This window comes from Armigeres subalbatus, chromosome 2 (assembly GCF_024139115.2).
Source record: "Armigeres subalbatus isolate Guangzhou_Male chromosome 2, GZ_Asu_2, whole genome shotgun sequence".
NCBI classification, from domain to species: Eukaryota; Metazoa; Arthropoda; class Insecta; order Diptera; family Culicidae; genus Armigeres; species Armigeres subalbatus.
The window spans coordinates 213024682-213043640 of record NC_085140.1 but is presented as its reverse complement, the minus strand read 5'-3'; the positions used below and the strand labels follow the sequence as shown (position 1 = coordinate 213043640).

The window sequence follows — 18959 nt, the reverse complement described above, 5'->3', positions numbered from 1 at the left end:
TAATACGATGTGATTACTATTTTTTATTGTTCACAGTAATAATGGTACGTGTATTGAAGACGACTACTCTAATGACGTAGAGATGGAAAACGGCCATACGAACAACGTGAATAACTCCAACGGATATAAAAATGGAACGTCCAACAGCAATCTCAATGACTCGCTCGAGGACGACGATGAAGACGACGAAGACGGCAGGGACGAGGATATGGGTTGGTGTTGCTTGGAAAATGTTCATTTTTACCGCTGAACTTTATTACACCGTTTCGTTTTTTGTTTTAGATGTGGATTCGTCGCTATCGCCAAATTGTAAATCGACCAACACCGGTGTCTCGCGGTCCGGCGTCGAACGGATGCTGGAGTTTGGCCGGGAACTGTTCCAGATGAGCCAGCGATTAGAGAAAGAGCAGGGAGCAAACGAAACTAATCAGAAAATGTTAGAGGTAAGTTTTGGGGAAACAGAAATGTACCTAAACAAGCTTTTGCTTTGGATGCCGTTGAGTAAAACCAGGGTGACATCTAGATGTAATCAGTTAGTGTCCTCTTCTAGGATATATGATCTTGATGCGATGGGTGGGCTCACTTTGCTTGTGTCTCGACTTTTGCTTTAAACTCTTTCATCCACTATTTCTTCTGTTGTCAAAAACAAAGGAGCAAAACAATGCATCAACGCCAGTTTGATACGGTTTTTTTTTTTAACTGTGTGAATGTGTGATAGGGGAAGCCAAACTTGAGTTTGCTGCCTGAGGTCGAAATTGAGTGAATTAAACCTCCTGTTGAGTAAATAGAACTTACGCTAGGTACTTTTTTTAACATGGTAGTAGAGGAAAACTACAATTTACTAAAATTTGGTTTCCCGTACGGAAATGCGAAGTTGGGTGGATTGAACTCACTTTTGGGTAGTTTTAAACTAGTTTTAACTAGTTTTAAATTAGTTCTTCCATGTTCACTATTTCTCATTATTCCGGGCAGATGCATGCTTTTAAAGAAGGAAGCATTCACTCTTGCATTATTCCGAAGAAGCGGATGCTTTAACATAAGTTGTTATTTACACTTTCGCATTAGTTCGGGCAAATGCGTGTTTTCAAACTACTCATCCAACTTCGAAACAGGCGTCGACGACAATGGATAAGAACCAGGGATCCATTGCTCAAAAACATCGTCTCGTCGCTCACCAATCGTATTCGTGACCAATGCGCCGATGCAAGATTCAACAAATTTGGTGAAATCCTCGGTTCTATGGAACGCGGAGACAACAAAATTTGGCGCATCACCAAAGCGCTGAAGAAAACTATTAAGTATAGTCCACCATTACGCAACGGCGATATCTTGCATGCATGTTCGAAATAAAAAGCGAAACTTCTCGCTGAAAGATTTGCTATTGCTCACAACAATCAATCCACCAGTGACCCTGTCACCATCGATGCAGTACTAGCAGTCTATGGATCATATCGACCAGTCCTTGCCCGCTACGGACAACTATTGGCTAGTTCGCCCTTAGGAGATAAAAAGTATTGTCCGGAACTTGAAAGTCAAAAAAACTCCTGGTCATGACTAAGTTCGTAACTGGTTGCTAAAATATCTCCCACGGAAAGGTTATGTGGTGCTCTCGAAAATTTTCTCTGCATGCCTCAAGTTATGCTACTTTTCGACAGCCTAGAAGCACGCAATAGTGGTCGCCATACCGAAGGCTAACAAGGACTCTTCTATCCCTTCAAACTACAGACCTATTAGCCTCCTGCCAACTATGAGTAAGCTTTTTGAAAGGGTTTTATTGACACGGATAGAAAAACACCTGGAATCTAATCGTATCATTCCAAATGAACAATTTAGTTTCCAAACAGGCCATTCTACCAGTCTCCAAATTGTTCGACTGGTCAAGGAAGTGAAACGAAACTTTCAACAGACAAATCTTCAGGTTTGGTGCTGCTCGACGTAGAGAAGGCTTACTACTCTGTATGGCATAACGCGGTCGTCCATAAAATGCTGATCGGAAACTTTCCTATGTATCTCTTGAAAATCATCCGTAACTACCTGAATGGCCGAACCTTCCAAGTTTCGGTCGATGGGTATCTTTCTAACGAGGTACAAGTTCCCTTTGGTGTACCTCAAGGATCAGTTTTGAGTCCCACACTATTCAACATTTTTTCCGCTGATATTGTTAAAGTGAACGGGGTACAGTACTACCTGTTTGCTGACGACACCGGGTTTCTTACATCGCATCACAACCCTAACGTGGTAGTTGACAGACTCCAGCAGGCACAAGACGCTATTGAGGACTACCAAAGCAAATGGAAGGTTAAAGTTAACCCTGCCAAATCACAAGCCACATTTTTCACTCGTCGTCAGATCCCTAGACATTTGCCCCGTATACACGTATCCTGCGGTGGCGTTGGCTATCTTGGACTAACTCTGGATAAAAAACTCAACTTTGGCAGTCATGTATCCGGATGTATTAAAAATGTGAGAAACTGACTAGAACGCTATATCCGCTTATCAAAAGGCGCTCTCGTTTGAATACAAGCTTGAAGGTCTTATTGTACAAAACCGTTTTCCGGCCTACGGTTGCATATGGGTTTCCTGCTTGGTTTAATTGCGCCCGTTCACATCGCAGCAAAATACAAGTTAAGCAAAATCGTTTGCTCAAGATGATTCTGGACCTAAGCCCCTTCCATCCGACCGATGCTGTTCATAGAACTGCAGGAATTGAACGTATCGACGACTGGTTCCAGAGATTGATGACCAAATTCCATCAAAGTTGTTCATCGTCCGAAAATCCTCTTTTGCAAGAGCTGGCCGTGTGAAATTTAAAATGTGATATTAGATTTAAGCTTCTCCTATGTATATTTATCTCTGTAATTTTGAAGGTTTTTTGTGTGTTTAATTGAAATTTTCCTTCCTTGTCGATTTTTTGTTTGATAGTTAAAGTTTACTAAATGTAAATAAGTTTAATGACATTGCTGAAAGGAACTCCATAACTCAATCATAGAACATTATGTAACAAATTGTACCCGATAAGTTAACAATAAAATAAAATAAAATGAAATGTTAGATTTCAAAAAGTTAAAGTAAAGAAAACAAAAAAAAAAATCATTCAATGGAGGTATCAAAAAGCATCATAACAGATCACAGTTATACTCTATTCAGTATAATTATCGTTTGCTTGAAATATATGAACAGAAAATATGATCTTATATTGAAAAATCGTCTTTAAGAACAGATTTTTTGGTTTTCCAAAGATCTTGTTCGCAGCCATATAAAGATTGGATAGATTATTCGTTATGTCATAAATATGATCAATATTATGTTCAGCTTTTATGACTTGATGAACATAAGCTATACGATTTCCTTTATCCACTTGTTCCACTGCACCTTACTAATAAATACTGAATGTATTTTACCAGAATCTAGGCAATTTTTATTGGAGAAAAAAATATGCAAATTACAAAAATACATTATTCTCGAGGGATGATGGGTCAGGATGGAGCAAGATGGGTCGCCTAAGGCAAACCCTGAATATCTCAAAACAGAAACATGTTAATTCAACTTTTCAACATGGATCTATAAAAATAGCTCATAATCTGTAAGCCAGGGGTATGATATAACAAAAACTCCACTTTTTATTCCATTTCGAGTCATTAAAGTAGAAGTTTATTTTTCTGTCAATCAAAAAATGGCGGGGTAAGATGTGTCAAACAGCGGGGCAAGATGGGTCACTTTTAAATACTGCAATTAATATTGTTTTTATTCCCATAATTGAATTACACACAAGATAGATAGCTTTATTGCCAATGATTATATTGAATAAAAAATAATGTTTAAGCCTTGGATGAAGAAATGGCTCTACATTTAAAAATGTCTGCAAATTCTTATGAAAACAAGCCGTCTAAGTATTGCTTTCTTAAAAACAAAAAATAGACATTTTCAATAAACAAATTAACATCATTATGTCAAAAGTAACCTTAAAATGATTAAACCAGTAATGGAAAATATGTTTTGAATACGAACTATGCCCTTCAGTATGTGCTGACCCATCTTGCCCCATTTGTAAGTTCACGTTAGAATGTCTAATTTTCGATTAAATTTATTTATTTTAACGCAGTTAGTATAACATCACCTACATTACTTATAATACGTTCACTATGTTACTAAAAATGTTTAAATTTCACATTGCTCGACGAGATTACACATTTTGTAGAAAGTGTGTTTCGCATAAGAAACAATGATGAAAAATATTTTACCTTGCCATAATACTCCACCAAAATAAAATTTGATCATCAAACCGAGTGATAATAAAGTAGAACCAAATTATTCCTCCTACAAAGTCATAATCACCACATTAAAATGTACACGATGCTCAAAAACGGCCCTGACCCATCTTGCCCCGCCTAACCCTATATATATATATTTCATATATTTATCTCTTGGACCACTAATAAATTGATTTTTTTATCATTTCAGGATGCATTTAGTTTACTAGCATATTCTAATCCATGGGCAAGTCCATTAGGTTGGCAACTGTGTCCGTCACGCCGTGAATCCGTGTGTGTTGCCCTCAATTCTGCCATATTAGGTAAAATTCTTTGTCCAATTATTGTGAAAATATATTTTGAAATGTCAAAATGCTTTCTTCCACAATTCTAGAATCGATGAGCTACTCTTGGCGACCGCCACTAGAGGTGTGCATAGCGCATGCAAGTGAACTACTCCGTGTGATGTCCAGCTCATCCCTAGGATCGTGCGCGTTTGTCAGCGTGGACGACTTTCTCACGCAGCAGCAACACCATTGACTACACCTAATATTTAAGCTGTCCTCTTTTTCGAACGTTTGAGCTCGACTCCGCCAAAACTTCACTCGCCCCACTCATGTACCAATAAGGAGATTGTGGTTTGTATACTGTTCCCACTAGCCGCGGATAATCCCATCTTTTTTATCCCTAAATTATGTGCATTATTTTTTTTTCTTATTAAACCGTGTGCAATGTATCCGATAGAGGAAAATGTTATGCTGCAACATTGATTGAAATGAAACGAACCTAAGCGAAATAATGCTTAATGATGCATTGCTGCTCGATTCGTTGTTGATCATAATTTATTTTTACCCAAAATTGTGCTTTTAAAATCCAGTTTATACAATGAAATCCTTTTCTAAATGCCCCAATCAAACACCTAATTCCTAGTCTAGCAGTCTGCTGTGTGGGACAGTAGCCAATAGAGTTGCATCGTGTTTCGCTCTCCGAAGAAAGCTCGCGAAGAGAATAAAAAATACAAATTGGTCACTCTGTTCATATTGATTTAATGCTGTTTGCCTGGTATTTTATTATAAAACTGCTATTTTGTTTTGTTTTAGTTAAATTTTCAATTTATGTGAAACACTTGCATACTTCATGGAGAAGGAGGAATAAAATGAATAACAACGTTTAAGAAAAGATATGAATGAAAACGTGTCATGTCAGTTACAAGCAGAAAGCAAGGCTATAATCACAAACTCAGATGAAAATACACAAACAAACACATAGAAACGAGAAAAAGAAGCAAATACTTAAGGCTAGATAATAAGACAATGACAAAGATAAGAGGAAATTACTCTAATAACTATAGTTATTAACGTATTTACAAACAAAAATGAGATGCAGTTGGTCAAGTGAACGTTGCATGTATATTTTTCAATTCTATTCAATGTTTCAATATTTTTTTAATACAACTTCGAAGTCATAATGTCCTCAGATATGTGTTGATTCCCCAATGAGCTGATTGTATGTCATTTGTGAAGACATTTTTTCAAATAAATTTTACTTAAGGTACAGTGGAGTACATAGGGTAAGTGGAAAAAATGCAAATATTTCAAAGCGTACAATGAAGCAATTTTACTTAACAATCCTACATGGCCTTTTGAATCATTGCCTTGAATCCGCAAAGCAATTTTTTTAAATCTAGTTTACAGGAATTTACATATGATTCTTTTGTAAATGATCTATTTTATTATTGAATTCATCTTTTTGATTCAATAAACCTGAACTATGCAATTTCCTTCACCCACTTTACACCACTGTACCCTAATATTCATTCTACTGCTAGATTCAATAATTTTGCTTTTATTAAAATATGTTTATGAAAGACTCATCTTTATGCTTATCAAACAATGTCCAAATGGAACCAATTTGTAAATACCCTAAACGAAGATATCCAAACCTCTCTTGGCATAAGTGTTGTTCACTTTTTTGAATATCTGCGAGAGGAAACAATATGATAGAAACACATTGAGCTACACAGCAAAGGCTACATATTCCAGTGGTTTTTGCTGTCTGCAGATCAACTTGTCGAAAGTCTGTCCGGCATTGACACTTTTATGCAATTTCAGTCCGATCTAAAGGATTAGCTACCTTATTATCCAGCTAAACCGCTGATTTCACTTCAAGTATCGGCAAGATCACAAACTTCTTGTTATAGGCTGCTTGTAAACTGGGTCTGTATCGTAAGTGAGAACCACATTTTTTTTATGTGATCTGTTGTTGATCACAAACGTCCCAAGTCCTGAGATCATTGATTTGGTCCTCAGGGTCGTGGGTTCGAGTTCCATCGAAGGGAAAGTGGTTACATCCAATACATTTTTCAAATCAATATCTTCACATAATGTACATATTCACATATGAGTTTTCATAACATTCAATAACGTTTGTTACACGAGTGAAGTGACATGATGGGACACTGCTCGAATGCGGTGAGATTTTTGAGTTGATTTCGACTATTATTACGTAAATCGACCAGCTCACACTCATTCCAAATAAAGATGATGTGAAACTTGATACATACCGTAAATCAAACAATCTAGCAACACTCTTCGACCTTCGAAATAGTTTCAATTTCAGTAAACACCACGACAGCCGCGTATAAATTTGCTCTAATAATATCAACATTATTGTATCTTCAACAACACTGCACCGCCGACAAATGATGTACATTGATCGTTCATTTCTTTTGTTTTATTTAATCCTATTCTTGATTACACAGAATCGAATGGCAAATGTTTCGTGCACAAGAACAGGCGGAATATGTGTGTATACAATTTAGTTATGCATGCTAACCTTGAACGAATTAAACCCACTAAATTTGGATATTGCAAACTATTTTTATTATTTTCAGCAGTCTATTATGAAAGAACATTATTATTAAATTCAGGTATAAAGTTTAATTAGAGAAGTGAATTCGATTAAGCGACTAAGGTAAAATTTCGATTTTGATCTTTGATTGGGGATTTTCAAAAGTGCCCTCAATTTCATTGACCCTATTTTAATGAGCAGAATAAAGGGTTGCTCTTGTAATTTGTTTGCTGTTTTATGTGATAGACCCAACGAGTTTTACCTTGATTTATCCTTCAACGCTGGAGCTATCCATTACAGTAGTTTCCGCTTCAAGTGTTCAACATTTTTCACTGTCATCTTCCGATCTAGTTTGTTTGCAACACAAAGGAGTCGACTCTTTATCCTCTTAGAAAACGACAATGAATAATTTTTGGATCGAAATTTAGTTAAATGTTAGTTTTGGCGTGCTAAAATAAGTATGACGAAGTAAAAAAGATATCCGGATTGAGATAGTGACTGCGACGTTGGGAGTTTGTGTACAATTCTGGAAGTCCGTTAAATTGTTCATCATCTTTAATGCTATTATAGTGTGTCTTCCAGGAACGCGTATGTAATTCTCGAAGTACGAAAAGTAAATCCCCCGTGTGCTTGTTAGTTTTTGAACACCGTTACCATTTTTCGATAATTAGCCTTTCCCCTTTGAACAGAAAAGTAATATTTAACAATCTATTAGTTTGCGCCTAGGGTATTTGTAGAAAGTGACAATGTTCGTAAATGATTTCGTTCGCACTCTAATCGTATGCAAGTAATAACAAAAAAGCTAATATCGTTTAAACACAGAGTAAGAGAGCATCGTGTAAATCAGATAATAAAATAATTGACAAGAAATGATGAGCGGACCGAGAGAGTGAAGAAGTGAAAGATGAATGGAATTCCTCTTATGTAATTGCGTTACTGCATGTAGCGATTAGAGTAAGTAATAAAACAACAGCGTAGAGAGAATTCACTCACGTACGATGAAGTAAAACAAAACATAAAAATAACGATAATTAATTTAAGTGCTAAGTTCGCAAAATATATATATTTAAAGAAATAAGTTTTGTGAAATCACTGTGAATATCGACGCTAAAACAGAAAACAAGAGAAAACGAAGATCAGATGAATAAAAGTTTTAATTTCAAAAAATACTGTGGCTCAATTATTGGAAAGATGACATGTTTTCAATTACAAAAAAAAACCCTTATTCTTTTCTTTAGAACCTATTTTTTGTTTCGCGTACGCAAGCAACATTGTTACGGTCATGACGACACTCCTATTCCAATAGATGACATTCCATTGTGAGCTAAATCAACTCTAAATTTTATTTCAAATTTAAGTCGACAACATTTCAAAACTATATTTGTGTCATTCTCTCACTCACCTACGGATTATGAGCACCCCCAGGGGTACATAGGGCCAACGTCATCACTGCAAAAATTTAAAAAAAAAATCAAGTCCTAAAACAAGGTGAATTCTTTTGCCAGACGAGATGGCCTTAATAGGTCGCCCCATAGGTCGACTGGTGTAGGCGAAAGAGAGGAGCGTGGTAAGATAGAGTAGAACCGCCAGTCGAAATCACAATGGAGCTGATCACGAACATCGTGATCATGGACGGACGTAATCATGTCCTTTCTGAATTACCGTGGCCCGTGGGAAATGCAACAGGGATCTGAAGATGTCTGTGATGACCCTCTGCAACATCATTGTAGAGGCTAAACAGGAAAGAAGGTCCTTGCTGGAGACCAGTAAGGGGGCGAAACGAATGATCCACCCACTTACTGACGAGAAGGAGTTGACAGTGAGCCAAGATACGGAGGGCAGGAAGGAGGCGGAACGTAAGACCGCAGAACTCTGAAGACGCATGGCCTTCACCGATGCAATTCCTGAGCTCAGTAAGGTCGAGTTGGAAGCCGATCAGAAAGAAACTAGTGCCAAGCCCATTCCACGATTAATTAAGCGAAAAAAATACCAAATTTGAAACAGAAAGTTAACATCCAACTATCAACAAGACACCCGAATGGTAATAATGGCGATTTGATAGTAACTTACGTTACAATTCTTGTTTCAAAATGTCCAAAGTAGTCCCCGATTTGTCAAAGTAAGCCCCGCACGACGGTACCCGCCTAAAAAGGGTGGTGGAATTCAGGGGAGGCCTTCCATTGAAAGAGGTCGTGAACCCCCGAAAGGCGAAACGAGCGGAAAAGAAAGCCACAAAGAAAACTGCTGAGAAAGACATATAAGCCACAAAGAAAACTACTGAGGGCCATGAGAAGCGATGAAAAATTCGTTGGCATGGGTGAGGATGTTAACTGCATTCGCAGAACGCAGAACTGCCGTAATCTGAAAAAGTGACGTATACGCCATTTTCCAAAAATGGTGTTAACGAGTACTACTCATCGAGCTCTTTAACAGAAAAATGGAAAACATGCATGTTGTAAAATGGCTGTTACGTCACTTTTCCAGATTACGGTAGAGAAGTGTGAGATGATTCTCGTCCTGAAGTGGGATTCTGCACAGATGAGAGCTGCATATAGACTGTTAATAGAAGAGGTGCTGGGTAAACAGGGTGTCTACTACCTGGAAAAATCTGGAATTTTCGGAGGATTTTCCAAAGGAATCACTTAAGGTGTGTCCATAGGAATTATTAGCGTAATTTAAAAAAATAATACTGGAGGAATTACCAAGATGAGTCCCCGAGAAATTTCCAGGAGGATTTTTGAAAGGAATTTCAGGAGGAATTTCCGAATGATTTTTTAAGGAATTCTTGAAGGAGGACCTGATAAGATTTTTGATAAAGAATCTGAAGGAATTTGTGATGGATTTTGGCTAAAAGGATTCACGAAGGAATTCCAAATGGATTTTCCAAAGGAATTTCTAAAAGAAATTTCAAAGCAATTTTCAAAAAAAATCTGTTTTTGACGTGCCTGCACAACTACTTTACAGCATGTTACGCAATTTTTTTCTCAATCTTTACTAAATCATTCAGTAATATAATTCGCTTCAATGTTAAGTTTTATACAGCTACTGAATTCAATTTGATTAAATATTATTTGAAAGGAGCGTAAATTTCGGAGTTATTTTTTTATTTTTTTGGCTGAAATACCAATTTTGTTGCTACCTAGATTCGAACTCATGATCTCCTGTTTCAATGGCTGCTGCTCTGTCATCACCGTCAATTTGACATATGTAAATAACATAGAAAATAATGGATGTGCTTCTTCGCATACCCCATAGGTTGTTTTACTAACGCTATTTTCAGTTTCGTGCTGTATAAACGTTAGAAAGAGTCCTACATGCTGCTTTTAGCGCAAAATATGAAGTATCATACTATCATACTTAGAAAGAAAATATGTACCAGCTTTTTTGTTCAAAATTGACCAAGGAATCATAATTCGGCGTCAAATACATGTGTTTTTTGTAAATAGTAAATGTTTCAAAAATGAGCCAAAATTAGCGAAGCTAAAGCTAAGCTAAATCTAAGTTAAAGCTAAGCCAAATGTTAATGTTTAGGTATATTCGAGGTAATAAAATTAGAGCATTCGTTATTTTCAGACAGTTAGAAATCACAACAATGTTGCTGTTACTGCATATTTCCATCACTATATTGAATACTAATCATTATCTATCCCTTCATTATTATAAGCGGAAGCAAGTTTTATTTCCGGTATGAGGATGTTTTGAACAATCAGTATGCAAATAGTTGTCAAAAGACATCTAGTGGAAAATATGAGAACTAATATTTTTCTTTGCACGAAATTTTAGTTTTTTTCTTTCTCTACAGTTTATCGGAATGCGGTATCAAGAGATTTTTCGAAAGAGAAAGAAAATTCTTCCGAATTTTATCCAGATTTCCATAAAATTTTAAATTTTCCAGCCAAAAATCTTCCGAGTTTCTTGATTATTTTTTTTCGGATTGAAAGAAATCTTGAGTTTTCACGGAAAATTCATCCACATTTTTATGTGGAATGTTTTAGAATTTCGTCAAAATTGGAAATTAGGCTTCCCTCCAAGTTTTATCTAGAAATTCATCTATATTTCCAAAGGTATGTCTTCCAAAACCGAGTCCAAAGTTATGTATCCGAAACTTTGTATTCGCGACATTTCTGCAGTACTTGGCGAACACCTGGTCCGTGGTGGAGCGCCCATAAAACCCGCCTGGTACTGCCCCACGAACTCCTTTGCAATTGGTGCTAGTCGACGGCATAAAATTTGGAAGAGTACCTTGTAGGCGGCGTTCAGCAATATGATTGCGCGGTAGTTGCTACAATCCAGCTCATCGCCCTTTTTGTAGATGGGACACACGACACCTTCCATCTACTCCTTCCTGAACTTCCTGAAGATTAGGAGCCGGTAAAATTATGTCCTGCGCGCGTTCTCCCAGGTCCATCACCATACCGCCATCTTCGTCTGCCACATCGCCATTCAGGTGCTCTTCGTAGTGCTGCCGCCACCTTTGGATCACCTCACGCTCGTTCGTAAGAAGGTTCCGGTTTATGTCCTTACACATATCAGGCTGTGGCACGTAGCCCTTACGTGAACGGTTCAACTTCTCATAGAACTTTCGTGTGTTATTAGCGCGGTACAGCTGCTCCGTCTCTTCACGGTCTCGATCTTTCTTCTGGCGCTTTTTCCTCCGGAAAATCAAGTTTTGTCTGTTCCGCGTCTGTTCATATCGTGCCTTGTTCACCCTCATGCTGTGTTGCAGCAATCTCGCCCATGCTGCATTCTTCTCTTCTACTAACTGCTCACATTCGCCGTCATACCAGTCGTTTCTCTGATCCGGAGCCACCGTGCCTAGTGCAGCGGTTGCGGTGCTTCCAATGGCGGATCGAATATCTCTCCAGCCATCTTCAAGAGACGCTGCGCCTAGCTGCTCTTCCGTTGGGAGTGCCACTTCCAGCTGCTGCGCGTAGTCTTGGGCCAGTCTACCGTCTTGTAGCCGCCCAATGTTTAGTCGCGGCGGACGACTCCGACGCGTGTTGATCACCGTCGAGAGTTTTGAGCGCAGACATACTGCAACGAGGTAGTGGTCGGATTCAATATTTGCACTGCGATAAGTGCGTACGTTCGTGATGTCGGAGAAGAATTTACCGTCGATTAGAACGTGGTTGATTTGGTTTTCCGTTACTTGATTAGGTGATTTCCATGTGGCCTTGTGGATATTCTTGCGGGGGAAGAAAGTCCTTCGAACTACCATTCCGCGGGAGGCTGCAAAGTTTATGCATCGTTGGCCGTTGTTGTTCGATACGGTATGCAGACTATCCGGTCCGATGACCGGTCTATACATTTCCTCCCTTCCTACCTGTGCGTTCATGTCACCGATGACGATTTTGACGTCCCGCAGTGGGCATCCATCGTATGTCTGCTCCAGCCGGTTCCCAGCTCGTTGGTGGTGCCACAGCTTTGGGCCGCTCGATGCCCGCTTTTCCACACTTTCTGTCCTGTCCAGCAAATCTCCTGCAGCGCCACGATATCGAAGTTGCGGGGATGTAATTCATCGTAGATCATCCTGTCGCAACCTGCGAATCCTAGCGACTTCCAGTTCCATGTTCCAAGCTTCCAATCGTGATCCTTTATTCGTCGCTTAGGTCTTTGCCGATTATATCCCACCTAACACCAGGACTTGGGCTTGTGCGCTTTGAGCGGCACACGGTCGCTTTGGTGGGGCCTACTTGCGGATACATGCAGCTTTTTTCGTATATACAATATTATAATCTAGCCCTCGTCTCCCAGATTGACCCAATAGATTGGGAGAAGAGCCCGCCCTTTATCCACGAGATGTTAACAATAGGAAGTTGGCGATTCCACTCTTCCTATCCAAATCGCTTCAATCGGGTGCCCTGATGGTTATTTTATATGTATATAATCATACAGTTTCAATAAAAATGAATATGTATATATATATATATATATATATATATATATATAATGGAATTTCCTCACCAGATTTCCGAGCTTGAAAAATACATCTTTCATCGTTTGTTCTGGTCCTTTCATCAGCACCATTTTTGGAATAAATTGTTCTCTCCAAAATCGAGTCCAAAATATCCTGTTTAGAATCAGATGAGTTGTCGAAATCTTGAAAATATTAATCTTGAATCCTAGAAAGATGGGATAAAAGAGGAAGCAGTATGTTTTCTGCACCGCAAAATATCTTCAATTTATCAAAATTGAATTATTTGAAACGCGGTAAGAAAAATTAAAAGTTATGATCATACAATAAACATTCTTTTTTATGTGCTGTGACTTAATATGTTCTCTAGTCCGATGTAAATCCTGTACCAGGTGTCAAAGTTTTACCTCCTTAACTCTATATTCTCCTGTGTTAGATGATCGCTTCGATATTGAATAGATGACAGTTCTTTATAAAAAATAACATTCGATTCAACAGCTATTAAAACCCCTTATTGACCAAGAACCTCCTAAGGTTTTGGCAATACGGGGTGGCACAATTCTACATACATCATCTATCTGACTGTAACCATACATCTTGACCCCTACACTAAGACCATCTTCAGTATTTCACAATTTACTTCATTCTGATGCTGAAAAACAGCTTTTTATAGGAATTTAATAGAGCCCACTGTCAAACCACACCACATCCAAGGAAAACCACACAACTCGCAAAAGGCCTGGGGGAGGGATCGTCAAGCCCTTTGACATAGTCCCAGCTGCCCGTTGAACAGAATACGGGACATAAATTTGTACGCCGAATTAAGAAGGGTTATTCCTCAGTAATTGGCGCACTCCAGTCTGTGCCCTTCTTAAAGATAGTGCAAATGAGGCCGTCCAACCAGCTAGCAGGCATTTCCTCGTCTTCCCATATTTTCGACATAATATGGTACAGAACTTCATAAAGCTGCTCACTGCCATGTTTGAGAAGTTCAACAGGGAGCTGGTCCTTCTCTGCAGCCTTATTGTTTTTCAGCTTTTTAACAGCTTTTTTAACCTCATCTAGTGTAGGTGACTCCACAGCTTGTCCATCGTCGCTAATATTTAGTCTCGAAGTGTTGCTTCCACCTGGCAGCCACTTTGGTTTTATCTGTCAGCAAATTCCCTTGTTGATCGTTGCACATGACGGGAGGTGGCGTTGTCTTTCTCCGCACTCCATTGACTCATAAAACCTCCGCATATCGTTTGCAAATCTAGATATAGGGTGGGTGTACCAATTGTCGCCATACTTAAAAACAACTATTTTTTAGAAAATAAGTAAAAGGCATGTGGGTGGTCTTTATATATCAAGCGAAAGGTTTTACTTCCTGCTCCTTAGAACAGCTGTGAAAACCACAATAAAATTTGTTATTATCCTCAAAATTGATTAATCTATAATAGGAACGCATGCACCAGTTGTTGCACTATTCTTAATTTTGGTTCCTTATTTGGCAAATCCCATTGTTTTCTTATGGGATTGGCCAAATAGGGACCACTAGTGCGACAACTGGTCCAAAGGACGTCAAAAATTAAGCAAAATTATTTTTTACAATTATGCTCTTATTTTGGAGGAGATCAAAGGTGTTATCGTATCATATGAATATGCTTTATCGATATGAACTTGGTTTGTGGTGATTTGATTGGCCATTTGACATATAAAGCACTAGTGCGACAACTGGTGCTATAGCCACAACTGGTACATCTAGCCTAGTCGAACAAAAACAAGGCCTATAAGTTGTAGTCAATGCTAGTATTACTACCAAAAGTTTAATTATATTTCATGGAAGTAATAACATGTTTCCAATGTTTTGGGTTTCTTTTTTCTCTCCTTTCAGAGGGCGAGTATTGGTGCTTGGATCTAGGCTTATAGGTACTCTGATAGACTTGAGCATTCGTCATGTGTTCATGATTATTTGTATGAATTCATACGAATACTTTTGTCAATCATTGTATAAGCCAGGGCACTATTTAGACTAAAAACTGTGTCCCATCCCAAGACGTCGAGGATCCAAGGAGTGCATATTAACTCTCTTAGCTATACCAGTCCCAACGATAAATCAATCATTACTTTATATTACAATACGGAGCGGTTGGTACGAGATGTCCCCGTTCTATGTCTTAAATGTGGAGTCAAGTTGAGCATTGATATCCACAATAATTTTTAACAACACTGCACAGTAGGCCTGGCCGCTTTTATGTTTAAACTGCATTCATGATGTGCTTCAAACATAAATAATGACAAGAAAAGTGATAGATGTCGTCGAATTTATCACTTTCACGAACTGGCTGTGACTAGACTAGACTGTCAATTACAGGTTGTCCGGTAGTGCTGGCAGAAACATTGATTTCTTGCATATGGTTTCAACAATCAATTTTCGAAACGTAAGCTGCGTACCTTCTTCGGCAAAGTCTTTCGGTATCTTCCAGGCTATATGCTAACGTATTGAGTCACGTGATTGATGATAAATTGAAGCCGCTAAGAGCAAAAATGTTGAAAAGTACGTTTTCCCATACTTAATCTCCATGTAAATTTGAAACGCGATGCGGCATGCGAGGTCGTAACCAATCGAGCCCATATTTTGCACAGTTGAATGTTTTCTGCTGAATTGAAGATACATATTTGCAGCTGAATAAGGAGCAGGGGTAGAATGCAGCCGTGGCAAGGATAATATCTTAAGATGGTGTTGATCTAGACGGCTTTTAGCCTCAGTCCTGGATGGCTAAACTTTAAGAGTACACTAATAAAAATCCACACATTGATGTACTATTTACTAATACCAAAATTTTTGAATTATTTAATACAATAACTTTAATACTGCTCCGTTATGCTCAAAACTTTTGAGCCTTTCAAATAAAATACTGTTGTAGATATACTTTTCATTTTTGAAACATATTTGGCTTAGAATAGTGTATGAAATCAAAGAACTGACGTCGTAGTACCATATTAACCATAAAAAAAAGTTCGTTAGTCAGATGGCCCTTCAAAAAATAATTTGGTAAATCGTACATAATTTTTGATAGAAAAAACATACACCTGAGATTTTTGGACACAATGCACAATATAAGCTAAGCTAAGCCATCGATGTATTAATATTCAAAATCGGTGGTTGCGAACCTGGCATAAAAATAGTTTTCAAAAATAAATCCAAGATGGCGGCCAAATTCAATATGGCTGTTTATGTTTTTATTATTGCAAATTGAGGATACACTTTTCCTCTTTCCAACGCACTATGGTCCAGGAAACAGATTTACGCGGAAAGATGAATTTTACGCCAAAACTATATTTTTTAGAAAAAAATTTTGTTCTACAAAATTGTTCGAAATAGTAAGACCATCATTATGGTTCTACCGAAAAATAGGGTGGCGCATCATATAAAAAAAATTAGAAAATATTTTTATTATTTCTCGGAATATTGACATGTTATGTTTTACAAAGTTGTAGCGCAGCTTATTCCAATCAATTTTGCTAAGAAAACTTTTTCTGTAGTTCTTAATTTGGCTGATTTAGAGCAATTTTACCTAATGGGATTAGGGTGTAACTCTAAAAAACAGTATTTTTATCTACTTTTTCTGTTTTATATTTCTCGAAAAAGTCGTGTTCAGGTGACTTTTAGAGCTCAAAAAAATGCATCTTTTTATTGGTATATATGGTCAATATCTTTTTCCGATAAAAGGTTATAATCGTTTTTCTGTCAAAATTAAATTTTTTTCATAATTTGATATCTCCGGTTAGGGCAGATCAAAAAAATATATTCACACGGCATCTGAAAGAGGAACTCATATTCTTTATTGTGTCAAAAAATTGGGGGTATGTTATTTTTTTATCTCAAGTGTAACCAATTTTACTAAAATCATGTTTTTTCAAATAAATTGATTTAACTCGACAACGGAAGAAGATACAGACGATATTCTTATAGCAAAACACGCGTTTTAAAAAGCCCCAAAAGTCTTCAGAAGGTGACATACGTGAAAAATAAAAATTGAAATGAGCAGATCATAAATATTGTTTTTTAAGGGACACCCTAATCCTGGTAAGTAAAATTACTCTAAACAAGTGAGCTTGAGAGCTACATAAAAAGTTTATATAGCAAAGTTGATTGGAAAAAGCTGCGCTACAACTTTGTAGAACAGTTTATGTCAATATTCCGCAAAATAAAAAAAATAAAAATTTCACATTTTTATTAAATGGCCCACCCTATTTTTCGGTAACTCTATAATAAGGGCCCAAGTATCCAGAACAACTTTGTAGAACAAACTTTGTTTCTTAAAAGTATGCTTCAGACCGAAAATGCATCTTTTCTCGTAAATCTTGCAATACGATAATAATGATAAAACTTATAAAAAGTGTTAAAGCTGTAGATTTTTTAGTTTTAATTTCTCACGAATGTCATGTTCTAAAGACTTTTGGAGCTTTTCAAAACGCGTGTTTTGCTATAAGAATATCGTCTGTATCTTCTTCCGTTGTCGAGTTATAATAATTTATTTGAAAAAACATGATTTTAGTAAAATTGATAAAACTTGAGATAAAAAAAGAACATATCCCCAATTTTTTGACATAATAAAGAATATTAATTTTTCTTTCAAATGCCGTGTAAAAATATTTTTTTGGTCTGCCCTAACCGGAGATATCAACTTATGAAAAAAAATTAATTTTGACAGAAAAACGGTTATAACTTTTGATCGGAAAAAGATATTGAGCATATTTACCCATCAAAAGTTGCATTTTTTTGAGCTCTAAAAGTCACCTGAACACGACTTTTTCGAGAAATCTAAAACAAAAAAAGTAGATCAAAAATACTGTTTTTTAAGGTACACCCTAATCCAATTAGGTAAAATTGCTCTAAATCAGCCAACTTAAGAGCCACAGAAATTTTTTTTAGCGAAATTGATTGGAATAAGCTACGCTACAACTTTGTAGAACATAACATGTCAATATTCCGAGAAATAAAAAAAATATTTTCTAATTTTTTTTAATGATGGGCCACCCTATTTTTCGGTAGAACCATAATAATGGCCTTACTATTTCGAACAATTTTGTAGAACAACAGTTTTTTCTAAAAAATATAGTTTTGGAGTAAAATGCATCTTTCCGCGTAAATCTGTATCCTGGACCATAGTGCAACGATATGTTGATCTCTATGATCGGTTGATAAATGTTGGAGTTATTACAGTTTTGGTGAGTCAAGAATTGACAAAAATCGAGGGGTTCATTAAAATGATTTCGCTAACGAGAGGTTCATCTTTCTAAAGAATTTAATTCGGATCCTTAATATACTCGCCGAAATCTTTCGAAAGAATATAAATTTAGGCATTTTTAAGAAGCTCGTGCAAATAGTGGCCCGGTTTCAGCGAGAATTGCTCAGATATGGTGAGTCAGTTCCATGATTGTATTATACAAAATTGATTTCACTAAATACGAGCTAGGATTAAAGATATATATCATTGACATGAGTTTTTAATCCTGGAAGTAGAAATACATTGCATATATCCATTTGATATCTGAGTGTATTTATGCGGGGCTTGCTGTGCAGAAAATTACCTCAAGGTGTGGTCTGTAGCTTCTTGTTATAGGGTCTTTGGATGCACAGTAGAGCTATCACCTTCTATCTCCAGGACTCCAAAGGTTCTTATCTATATGGATATAAAAATATGAACAAATAGATGAAGACATATTTTTTTCATAAATACACTGCCAGTGCTTCAGTTTAAGATTCACGTAGGTGGTTTAGATCCCCAATATTACCCAAAGTCCCCTACATTCCCACCTTCAAATTTTGGACTTCTAAATTATCAATAAGATGCAGGGGCCCTCCTTAGCCGTGTGGTAAGACGCGCGGCTACAAAGCAAGACCATGCTGAGGGTGGCTGGGTTCGATTCCCGGTGCCAGTCTAGGCAATTTTCGGATT

General features: G+C 37.3%; 1 protein-coding gene across 2 annotated transcripts in view; it reads left to right on the top strand.

The window, feature by feature from the left end:
* LOC134211612 (ran-binding protein 9) overlaps positions 1-8267 on the top strand; it is a 75876-nt gene extending 67609 nt beyond the window's left edge. The window contains exons 6-10 of one of the 2 annotated variants that reach the window (XR_009979055.1): positions 37-212; positions 283-443; positions 4462-4573; positions 4645-6163; positions 6451-8267. Coding sequence is in view for 1 of the 2 variants with exons in the window: in XM_062688667.1 (XP_062544651.1) it covers positions 37-212; positions 283-443; positions 4462-4573; positions 4645-4790 (595 nt within the window). In the remaining variant the exon portion in view is untranslated. Of the gene's footprint in view, positions 1-36; positions 213-282; positions 444-4461; positions 4574-4644 lie in introns of both variants that reach the window. The other variant, XM_062688667.1, reaches the window with a different exon arrangement.
* The last annotated feature ends 10692 nt before the right edge of the window (positions 8268-18959 follow it).